We start from the raw sequence: 11,978 nt of genomic DNA, 5'->3' as shown, positions 1-11,978 counted from the left end.
CCTGTGCCCTGTTTTTCATAAGCTGATTATTTTGTTAAGGCCAGACCTATTCTGCCCCCAGCACTAAGGATCAAACCTAGGGTCTGGAGCATGCTAGGCAGTTGTCGCTGAACTACATACATACCTACATTTCATACCTACAATTCAGTGCTGGGTGTAGAAAACACTGGGGCTAGTTCAAGTGCTTGCCACTGAAGACCCTTTCAGTAGTGTAGTGGTTTATGTTACCCTCTAAAGGCCCTTCCTTGGGCCCAATGCCAAACATCACAAAAGTTTACTTTACCACAAAAAGGATACCATTTTGTTTTTTTGTTTTTTTTTAAAGAGGTCCAAGGGGATGAGGCTGGATTCCAGTTGACAGAGTACTTTGCATGCATGAGGTGCAGGGTTTGATTCCCAGCATTGATAAGCATGCTGGAAGTGCATGCTTACAACTCTCAGGAGGCAGACGGGCCAATTTGGGATACATGACATACATACTGTCTTGAAAAGTTAAAAACTGGAATGGGGGGTAAACCTTAGGGTAGAGACCACTTACTTTGTTTCCCAAGTAGCTAATGCTAACACCTTCAATGTCAGAGCCCATCATGAGTTTCCCTAGCTTCTGGCTGTTGGCCATTTCTCTTGGAAACTGCTAGGGGTCCCCACCAGCAGCAGCTGAACTACTGAATGTTGAATGCATGTTCAGTAGACACCTCATCTGAACGCCAGAATCCTTGGGAATCACAGGCTCTAGAAAACCACCAGGGCAAAAGTCCAGGAGCCAGAGAGAGCTGAGCTGGGCATGGCATCAGTGTTTCACACCCGTAATCCCAGAAGTGGAGCCAACATGGGCTATGAAGACACCCTCTCAAAAATAAAGGGAGCTGAAGATAGCACTCACTGCTCCACCAGGGGGTCATAAATGCCTGTAACTCTAGAGCTAAGGAGTGAGGTGCCCCCTCTGGCTTCCACAGGCACCTGCATTCATATATGAAAACATACATTAAAATATTTTAGAGATTAAGTGTGTCCCGTCCTGAGATTTTAAGAGGTAAAATCTTGGCCCTTTAGATTCCTGGTGACTTCATTTGACAGCAACTTGTCCCTCTCCACCAGATGCTGGGTGTTGAGCTGATGGGGCTCAGGCTTGCTACCACTGGCTAAGCCAAAACTCATTTCAAACTAACCCATTGTGGCTAACTGTCCTTCATGCATATGTCCCAACTGCCAATCTGTGCCTTGGGAAGATCCTTGGAAATATTCTCAGGCCAAAAATAACCCCTTCTGACACTTGTCCAGCCAAGTGGTGGCGGTCCACGCTTTTAACCCCAGCACTAGGGAGGCAGAGGTAGATGAATCTTTGAGTACAAGGCCAGCCTGGTCTACAGAGCAAGTTCCAGAACAGCCAGGGCTACACAGAGAAACCTTGTCTCAAAGAAAAAACTTGTATGGGAGTAGCCAGTGCTTTTTTTGATTTAAACTTTGAGCATTATTGTTTGGTGCTTTGCTTCCTTGTATGCCTGTGAGGGGTCAGAACCCTGGAACATCTGAAAATGCAGCCATTGTTCATAACCAAGTCATCTCTCCAGCCCAATTCACCCGGGGTTGGAGTCTTGTGATCCTCCTACCCTGCCTCAGCAGTGCTGAGATTCTGTGGAACCTAACACAACCCCTTTGTATAGTGCTGTAGCTGAAGCCAGGCTATGTGCACACCAGGAAAGAAATCTCACCAACTAGTGTTTATTTTAAAAAACACCTTTAGAGTTGAAAGCTACCCCAAAATAGCCTCTCAGAGCCCTTGAGTGTGTCTATGAGAGGGCTTACTGGTAAGGAAGGGTACATGGTTCCGTAGCAGAGCACTTGCCTTTACACCTGTGTGAATTCTGGGTTAGGGTCAACCTCTTAGGTAAATAAAGTTATGGGCCAGAAGGAGGATGGCTCAGCTGCTATGGGCCTTTGTTCACACTAAGTGATAAGCCTAAATACGAGGTACTCAGAATTCATCCAAGGAAGTGCTACATGTACAAACCCCATCAGACCCCCTTTTCTCAGGACCAAGGTCACGTCTCTTATCAGGCATACAATGAACACTGTTAAGACAGGGTAAATACTGGTCTAAGAATGTAAAATTCATTACCGAGACTGTTTAGATAAAAATATACCCAGTTTTTTGTCAGTGTCTTTAATCATAAAAATCTCTTATTCCCCCCCTCCCCCAAGGAAAGCCAGAAGACAACAGTCTGGCAGTATAAAAACAGGCAACTGGAAGAGATTGCCTGACAACTATATACCACCTGGGATTCTGAAAAGAAAAGCACATCCAGACAAGGCACTAATTATCCCATGATTGTTAGAGAACTATGGATGTTTATTCCCTCGAACTCTTCCATAGTAACAGCGCCAGGTCACTCTGGGAAGCCTTAGGTACCTAAATAGTACATGAAGGTCACCTACATCATACTTAGTATGTACAGAGGTAACCTATAACTCCCATTCTAAATGCTTCGCTTAATTATCACTAAGTACTAATAATGTCCTCTAGTGAACACCTGTAGCCATCCTAACCTTTAATATCACAACTCAGAAGGTGATCAAGATTGGCTCATGTGACCCTAATTACAGATAATTACAGAAGCATTTCTAAACAGCCACAATCTAAATGTCAGTTCAGTTCTAGATTTCCATATTCTGTATTTTCTGGAAGCCAAACTTGTGCTAGGGCTTCCAGTTCAGTGGACAAAGGGCCAGTCTCCTAACACATTAACAGGAATGCAGTCTAAATGTATCTTCTTTGAACATGGGCACTTCAAAGGTTCATATTGTACTCTTCTGGACATAAGTCTTACTGAGATTTATTATTAAAAGGCAATGGGGGGGAGGGGAGAGGCAGGCCATAGTCATAAAAGTAATAAAAGTCATAGTCATAAAAGTCAGTACAGTAAATCCTGAACACATTTAAGAAAACTTAAGCCACAAGACTGTTGCATTATGATTTAATCTAATTGCACACAAACAATCTGAAAACAACTCCTCCATATTTCTAAGAGGAATGCATGCCTCCATATTCAACTGTGCACTGTCACATTTAACCATATGGTGGGTTTTACATCATGATGGATTAATTTGGAATCCCATGCAAGACCTCAAGTTATAAAATAAAACCAAATTTTGTAACTTTGTTGAATGTGTTCATGCTGAAGATAAAAGCCACTTTAAGAGTTACAATATACCACACTGATGCTACTTTAAAATGTCAGTGTCATGATCCTAGAACTGGCTTCAATTCCTAAAAATGACTAGCTCTTAGAAGGTGACAACCAAAGGAAAAAAAAAATCATTCACTTAATCCAGTGCCTCTTAGTTATGCTGCCTACTAAGAAAGTAACTGGATAACCAACTGCTTCCCCAGGGATAAGAACAACTCTAACAGTGGGTTCACTCAACTGACTACTACACAATTATGCTAGTATTTTATTAATCCAAAAGCACTTTACAAGAAAATATAGTATGGCTTCCAATAGGAATGTTATACTTGGACTTGATACCAAGCTCACAGATTTGAGTGTGCAAGGAAAAACAGGCTTTCAAGTTAAACAACAATTTGTAACCAAAACTTTAATCCCAAGGATTCTCACAAACATATTACAAATGACAGCATGAAAAAAAAAATCTTGCACAGTAACTCAAAGGTTCAGCTCTACAATGTACCCTGGAAACTTAAAGTCTTCCATCTCCAAATAAAGAATGTTACAGCTTTGCGTCCATATATAGCAATCAGTAAGGAACCTCTGAAAGCCTTCAGGGTGCAGTTCCCACCTGTTAGCCGGTGTTCACTAACAGCTCTTAAAGACTGCCTACCATTGTACCCACAGCTCCACACCGTATCCCAGCTTCTAGACAAACTGCCAGTGGTTTCTATAGCATTAGCACATCACACTTTAACTGGGCAGGATCTAGGTTTATTTCAGTCTATGAAAAACTAAAGTTCAAAGCAAATTTGAACAGCTAAAACATCTTAAAAATGCACCAAGATTATGAAGTCTCAAACAAAACTTGAATTTCCTGTACATACTCCTGTCACATGAAGTTATTTCCTGTACACCACTTCTTTAGCAAACTGGTCTTCTACTTCCTTTCATTTGACCTAGATCGGCTTAAAAAGAAAAATTCAACGTTAGTATCTTGTTAGTACATAGTATAAAAAGATTACATATGCATGATTATCTTCAAAAGTTCAGCCATTTGTGAGTTATCTTACCTACGAGACCTAGAGAAGGATCGAGATGGCTTGTGGTTTCTTTCACGAGACAGAGACCTTTCTCTTCTCCTATCTCTAGAAAGTGACCTAAAACCAACAGAAAGCATATTATTAGCCAATGGTGTTGGAAATTTACCTTATGGAAAGGCTGGCTCATTCTAATTTCACCCTGACTCTGTATGCTTCCCAAGACCCTGCCATTCTTAGGGTTATCTAAATCCCATCAACAGGTACTTGGGGAATCAGCTAAGAGCTATCAAAGCTACCATTTCTGAGAATGGGCACCCAACATTTACCTGCTCCGGCTTCGAGAGAAGCTTCTCCTTCTTGGAGATCTAAAAGCAGAAACAGCAAAATTAGACTAATTGTCAACTAGTATATATGGCGTGAGGCATTTCCCAACTTTTCAATCTCACTGTTGGGCCCAGTGAATGTGCCGAAGAACTGGCACTCATCGTCCAAAATAAAAAAAGAAAAGAAAACAAAGGCACAGAAGGATTAAGGAACAAAAAGCTCAAGTGAAAGCAGGTATTCCAACCATGGGTTCATTTTAACAAAGAGTGCTTCACAGCAGATCTGTCCGATGCAAAACTTCCATGTCAAGCTAACTCCACTACCCAAACACCACACCAAATGGAGTCCCACAAGTAGTTCCAAAAACAGTACCATAAACCAGTATTTGGAACCCATGCAAACCTTTAAGTCCATAACAAGACTTAAGTACCAGGTGGATAGTGTCATTCTGTGAAAACGCGGTAGGTGTAAATATTGATGCCATTCAGTGCTACATTAGAACTGCATTTGTGATGTCACATTTAAGAGTGTGTTTAGGCTCATCAAAATTACTGTAGCTTGGCCCACACTTCACCCCCAAAATTTTTAAATTTTGAAAACTGTTAGTAAAACCATTTAAAGGTGATAGGATTTAACAAATTTTTGCTAGGAAGAAAGCTAAAATCTGTTAGAGATATTAAAATTTTAGTTTGGCATCTCACACATGCACATAAGTTCACTTGAAGGTCTAGTCACATTATGAGTTCCCTATCACCCTTAAAAGTTGTTTCAAGCAATATATTGTACGTTACCATTCAATTATGCACAGCCAGCCTTTGATCCAGAAAAAGAATTACTTTAAGCCGCTTACTCCTTATTTTTAACCAGCAGTAAACTGTATAAGCAGGAAAAACTTACTAGTTTTGGGTTTCAACAAGCTAGAAATGGTGAGGTGAGGCTGCCGGACTGACGGCCAGGAAGAATTTGCTGAAAAGGTTTTGCCAGATGTTGCGTTGGATTTAGTTGGTTGGCGAAGGGGGTGTTGTGGATTTTTCCTGCTTTTTTGTTAGCCGAAGGCTGCTGCTGTAGTTGTTGTGAAGACATTTGGTAAATAAACAGCTGAGCTGATTGGCCAGGAATGTGTGGGCGGTCGAGGTGGCTGCTGCCGATTTGGTTAAGGTTGGAGAGAAGGCTGAGAGAAAACAGCATGCTCGGGAACCAAAGGGCGGTGCAACCTGACGACTGGCCAGCCTGGGTCATGTGAAACGACACCAGCCAAGCTGAATGGGGCGCGCTGGTCACATGACGCTGAAAGGGCTAGTTGACTGGCTAATGCAGACTCAGAGGGTGGTGAGAAGAGACATGATGGTGGCTCTGTAACGGGGTTCATTTTTATTAATAGATGGACCAAAAAGCACAAAAAAAAAATGAAAAACAAGCCATCAGTACAACCATCTATTAGCTAACAAATACTCTTTATTATGATGGGCAACAGTGTGTTGTTTTTCAAAATAGCAAAAGGGGCAAGATTTTGAACTCCTATCTCCTAGGACTTCACTCACCTGTAAGAGGTAAATTAAGTCCTACAGAAACTATTTTGGAGGCTTGATTTGAGGAGATGAGGAGTTTGCATCCAGGCAATACTGCCTGGTCCAAGAAGGATGCCATTTCAATCATTTAAAAAAAAAACTGAATTCTCTCCTATTGGGGATTCAAGAACGGATGACTGGGAATACTTTTTTAGCCCCCTTTATTGGTTAGTGACTTAAGTTTGTTTCAGAAAGATTTCTACTTTACGGGCTGTAACATTAAAACAGCTGCCTGTTTTGATAAATATTACAATTGTGCTAGTAGAAAACACATTTGTGAAGAGCTAGTTGAATGTAATGTTGATCATTATGGAGTCAAGAAATGGAAAAAGGCCTAAATTGAAGTAAAAGGGAAGACTTGGAAAGATGCAACTAGAAGATGAACTAGAAGACAGATCCAAGATAGAAGTTACTAACTACCAACATGAATATACACCTACAGACAAAAGCCAACACTCAGCACAACTCACATACCCCAAACTACACCCAGCAAATAAATGTTTCATAGAAACCTCAGATGTTCACAGTAATTTAAAACCCACCAACAAACTTGGGCAGAAATACCTGCTCCTACAAGCTACTCCATTATACCACAATGACTCTAAAACGTGCTCTCTCAAGTACCTTCGCCGAGGTGGAGGACTCCTCCTACGGTAATCATCTCGAGGGCGTCGACCCCAAGAAGGAGGTGGGCCACGATTTCGACTTCTTTTTTCACCATTCGACAGTTCCACTCTCACTCGGCAGCCACACAGTGTTCTAAGGAGAAGGGTCAGTAATTACAAAACTGTATGTGGCAGGCAGTGGTCCAGTGAGTCCAGCTGATTTCACCCAAACCACAGTAAGTCAAATAGAACCTAATTTGACAGTCTCATGAGTTTCCCCAGACCTGTTTAGTCTAAATTCTTAAATTTGCTAAACTCTTTACATAGGTTAAAAGACACAATCTTCTCAAATGGGATGTTTTTAAAGCAAGAAAACAATCATACTATTTATGAGTCAGGCTGGCTGGGTATGTTGGCCTGCACACCTTTAAACCCAGCACTAGGGAGAAAGGAAGCCTCTTGCCAGTCTAGGCTACAGAAACCACTTCAAAATTAAAAAAAAAAAAAAAAAAAAAAAAAAAAAAAAAAAAAAAAAAAAAAAAAAAAAAAAGGCTACAGAGAGGCCTCAAGAGTTAAAAGCCCTGGCTGTTCCTGAAGTGCACCCAGGCTTGGTTCCCTGTACCCACAAGGTGGCTCACAAGAACCGATATTTCTAGTTCTTGGGGATCAAACACCTTTTTCTGGCCTGTGACTAGCAGGAATGCAAAGTGAAGACATACAGTACATGTTTTAGGCAGGGTTTCTGTGTTGCCCTGACTGTCCTAAAACCAGGCTGGTCTTTAACTTTATCCCAACAGAGGCAAGTGGATCTTTGTCAGCCTAGGTTACAAAATGAGACTATCTTAAATGTAAATTTTTTAAATTATACTAAGTAATGAGACCCTATGTCAAAAAAAATACAATTCCAACCTGCTCATTAAAAGACTATTTTTCCTGCATAAGGCCCTGCACCACACATACACCTGGTATCCAAGGAGGTCAGAAGATTGCATGAGATAACTGGAAACTGGAGTTATAAATGGAATACCCCATGCCAAAAAATGCCAGGTGGTGGTGGTGGTGGTGGAGGGCAGTGACCCACGCCTTTAATCCTAGTACTTGGGAGGCAGAGGCAGTGGATCTTAGTTCAGGGCCAGCCTACAAGAGCTAGTTCCAGGACAGGCTCCAAAGCAACAGAAAAACTATCTTGGAACGAAACCCCACCACCACCACCACAAAACAAAACAAACTTAAAAACTAGGTTAACTATTTGCCATTAACATTACCTTCCATCCAGCTCCCGGACAGCATCAGCAGCATCTCGGGGATCCTCAAATTCAACGAAAGCAAAGCCAGGAGGGTTCCGAGCAACCCACACACTTCGAAGTGGTCCATAATAGCCAAAAGCACGCTCTAGTTCAGTCTTGTTCCCATTGTTTCCGAGATTACCTACATACACCTTACAATCTAATGGACAGGAATCACGATGCATTTCTGTAACAATAACAAAAAATACCAATATTAATTTACCCAAGCAACCTACAGTTAAAAACAAATCCTAGGAAATTTAAAGAGCATCAGAAGCTAGATTAATAGTATTTGTACAAGCTTCTGGATTCAAGCCTAGCACACATAAACTATCTGAAACAAAACTAAAAAGGGAAGACAGGGGGCGGGGACAGGACTACAAGTACTACTGTCAAAGAACCCAGTCTACCTCACCCCATACTCTTCACCCACAATCCCCAGGAAACATTGTTTTTAAGTCAGCAGGTAGAGAAGTCAATGGTCTGAGTTTTAGAACAGTCTGCATAACAATCCCAGGCCAATCCATTCATGGTGACATGTTTTTAATCCCAGTATTCAAGAGTAGTGTAGGTGCATTGATGTGAAGGTATAAGATCCCCTGGAACTGGGGGCTGGAGAGATGGCTCAGAGGTTAAGAGCACCAACTGCTCTTCCTGAAGGCCTGAGTTCAATTCCCAGCAACCACATGGCAGCTCTTAACCTCTGAAATAAATATATTTCTAGTACTTCAAGGCAGGTTGATCTTTGAGTCTACCTGCCTACCACATCTCATTTAAAGGCCACCTTAGAACTGAGAAACACTAAAGGATTCAATTAACACAATATGGACCGTGAATTGGGAACTAACAACTACTAACTTTATTAAAGACAGGTCTGTCTTTTCTCTCTCCCACCTCCCTCTCAATTACCAACGGTGGCCCTTGAACTCCTATGCCAAACTATCAGCCTTGAAATTAACATACGAGGCTTGACTAACTTCAAATTAAATTCAACAGCCAAATAAGATGTGGGGTGACAGTGTTCAGATGGAGCGAGGAGTTCAAGACCAGTTTCCACTACTGAAACTTTATAAAAAGAAAAGCAAAAAATCATCATAGAACAGCTGACAAGGAAGAAATTACAGCAGAAAATGGAAAGGTGGATATACCCTCATTACTCAATCACAGCCATTCCATTAATTTTAGATAAACATATTTGGACCAGACAAGCAATATATAAATGCCTCCCTATGCCAAAACGCTCTAGCTTTAAGCTAAGTTGCAAAAACTCCCCACCTCAAGCCTCCATAGGAGGGCTGTGGAGAAGTAGGTGGGTGAAGGCACCAGCAGCCACCACTTAAGCTGAGCTACTGGACACTGGGTAAACTGTAAATCTTTCTGACCTTCACTGTGGCATGTAGAGATGCCCCCCCAACACAACTATTTGTTTTTGTTTTTTTTTCAATACAGGGGGCTTCTCTGTGTAACAAGTCCTGGCACTGGCTTTGTAGACCAGGCTGGCCTCGCCCTGAGTCTGCTTCCCTGTTCTGTGATCAGAGGCATGCACCATCACAGCCTAAAATATTTTTTTAAAGGCTTCTTTAGGTGGGACCAGTAATTGTAGTCTTAAAGATAGTCATTAAGATCACCAGTTTTGAGGCTAGGCAGGGCTACAGATTAAGATCTGATCACAACCAAAAACCTTCTTTATTACCAGAAGCGTACCAATAACACCTATCAAAAGACTTAAGACTTTTTTTTTTTTGGTTTTTCCCAGACAGGGTTTCCCTGTGGCTTTGGAGGCTTCCTGACTCGCTCTTGTAGACCAGGCTGGTCTCGAACTCAGAGATCCACCTGCCTCTGCCTCCCGAGTGCTGGGAAGGGAATAAAGGCGTGCGCCGCCAGCGAAAGACTTCTTTATGCAGTCAAAATTCTAGTAGCCAAACCACTGACTGATTTTTTGAGAAAAACGCTGGCATTGAGCTCAAGAGGACTTAAAAGTGTGCACACACACCTGGCTGGCTCCACATGGTTTTCCAAACACTGTAAAGAGTCTGAATGCAGTTCAGTAAAAGGGAGCTTGCCTGGAGTGCACTAAAAGTCAACCCCCAGCACTACAGACACAGCCTACAAATACATCTCCCTGCAGCCACCATTCACAGTCTAAATAGCCACCAGGGAGTAGATATGCAAAACGTGGCACAGAAAATCAGAAATATACCGACAAATACTATAAGTATAAATCTCATTGATGCAACATGCCCTTAATCCCAGCACTCTACAGAGTGAGTGCCAAGATGGGCTCCAAAGGTACACAGAGAAAACCCTGTTCCGAAAAAAAAAAACATCTCGAAAATATTCAAAAACCGGAAAAAACATTTACATTTCCCGAAATATGAAATGTCCAAAGTGGAAAATATAAATTAGTGACTGTCAGGAATTGCTGTTGGTGAACTAAAAATATTATTTTATGGGATTTAGCTTAAGTGCGTTGAGACTTAAGGTCATGGCTCATGTATGTCCAGCATTATGATAAGGTGGGATGGGGGAAGAGTTCCAGGACAGCCAGACCCACAGAAAATATAAACCAGGAGCTGAAGCATACATAGCCTCGGCTGCGGGGTCCCTGTCTCACACTTTTAATCCCAGCACTCCAGAGGCTGGCGGGTCTGTGAGGCCAGCCTGGTCTAGAGAAATCGAGTACCAATACAGGTGGCAAAGCAACAAAGGAACCCTGATTTGCAAAAAACCAACCAGAGACCCTGTCTCAAAAACCAAAATTATCCGGGCAGTGGTGGCACACACCTTCAATCCCAGAGTGGAGGCAGAGGCAAATGGGCCAGAGTTCGAAGCTACTTTCAAAAATAAACCTGTTGGCCTGGGAGGATAGCATAGCTGCAGGGTGGGTTCAATCCCCGGTATACACCCAAAATTTTTCCTTAAAAAAATAAAAGGACGCTGAATATACAAGAAAAGTACAGAAGGTAAGAGGACCGTACATTCGGTAAGCCTTCAATTTCGCACTTCCAAAATTAATGAATTCACTTGCAGTGTCTCCTACTTTAAAGTTGACGATAATCTAACTGAAACTTCCAGTCCAGGCACATCCTATTTTGTCGTGACCCCACCCAGTGGCCGAGACTCAGTTGAGAAGCCAAGCCATTCCGCGGAAGAAAAAAAAAGGAAATAAAAACTCATCCATCCCCGGTTTTCACACCTGTTAACAGCAAAGCGGGTCCAGGAAAAATTCAACTTGAGCTGGAATTTAACGTGGGGAGGGGGGTAAAAACCTAAATTCATGAGGGTTTTAAAGCAAAAACTAAGTCGATGAGATCCTAAAGGGGGCTTCAGAACATAAAGGCCTGGTCTCGACTTCGAAAACCAAACAAAACAACACCTTAGTTCCTATCCCAAGAAAGCCAGGAGCGCGAAAGGGGAAAAAGGCGCCACCGGATTCAAGGCCGCGGCGTGCAGAATGCGGCTGGGGAATCACCGCCCTGCGGGCCCCAGTCCGAGCATCGCTCCCCGAGGCTGCAGCCAGGGGAAGGAAGGAAACTCCCGCATTCACCGGCCTGGATGCTCCGCTCCGGCGCCCCGGCCGTAGCCCTCGCCGCCCGCGGCCCGCCCGCCCGCTCGCCCGGGGCCGAACGTCACAAAATGGCGGCGGCGCCCCTTTGTCTCACCCTGGCGCCGCCATTGCGCCGGGCCCCACCTCGACCGCCCCCCCCCCCGGAAACGCCACTTCCCTCCCGCCGGTCGCCGTGCCTCTTACCGAGACCCTGGGTTCAAACACCGAAGCTCAAATCTCAACACTCCGACAGGCCCACCCGCGCACTTCGGGAGCTGCTCGGGCAGATGCTCTCCGCTCCCTGGCGTCCACGAAATGGCGGACCACCGCCGTCCACCTCGCTCCTTTTATACCCGCCTGGGCTACGTCACGTGACCCCGCCCGCCCGACCAATCAGAGGCGGCAGAGGCCGTGACGTGACGCCGCGAGAAACCGCGG

The 11,978-nt window shown here is 43.4% G+C and overlaps 1 protein-coding gene across 1 annotated transcript; it reads right to left on the bottom strand.

The window, feature by feature from the left end:
• Positions 1–2,959: 2,959 nt before the first annotated feature.
• Positions 2,960–11,902, bottom strand: Srsf3 (serine and arginine rich splicing factor 3). The gene is made up of 6 exons (XM_027394450.2): positions 11,745–11,902; positions 7,973–8,180; positions 6,727–6,861; positions 4,537–4,575; positions 4,241–4,327; positions 2,960–4,135 (listed from the first exon to the last, which is right to left on the bottom strand). The coding sequence occupies exons 2-6, from the start codon at positions 8,176–8,178 to the stop codon at positions 4,108–4,110; spliced, it is 495 nt and encodes a 164-aa protein (XP_027250251.1). The 5' UTR covers positions 8,179–8,180; positions 11,745–11,902; the 3' UTR covers positions 2,960–4,107.
• Between the last annotated feature and the right edge of the window lie 76 nt (positions 11,903–11,978).

Source organism: Cricetulus griseus (genome assembly GCF_003668045.3).
Source record: "Cricetulus griseus strain 17A/GY chromosome 1 unlocalized genomic scaffold, alternate assembly CriGri-PICRH-1.0 chr1_0, whole genome shotgun sequence".
Classification (NCBI taxonomy): domain Eukaryota; kingdom Metazoa; phylum Chordata; class Mammalia; order Rodentia; family Cricetidae; genus Cricetulus; species Cricetulus griseus.
The sequence above is the reverse complement of the archived record's forward strand: the minus strand, read 5'-3'. Positions and strand labels throughout refer to the sequence as shown.

Bases quoted from the DNA above. Each gene is read 5' to 3' on its own strand.
- Srsf3 (XM_027394450.2), bottom strand. From the start codon at position 8,178: ATGCATCGTGATTCCTGTCCATTAGATTGTAAGGTGTATGTAGGTAAT. The intron at 6,862-7,972 runs GTAATGTTAATG...CCTTCTCCTTAG, and splicing joins GTCCGGGAGCTGGATGGAAG to AACACTGTGTGGCTGCCGAG. The intron at 4,576-6,726 runs GTACTTGAGAGA...TTCTGCTTTTAG, and splicing joins AGTCCTCCACCTCGGCGAAG to ATCTCCAAGAAGGAGAAGCT.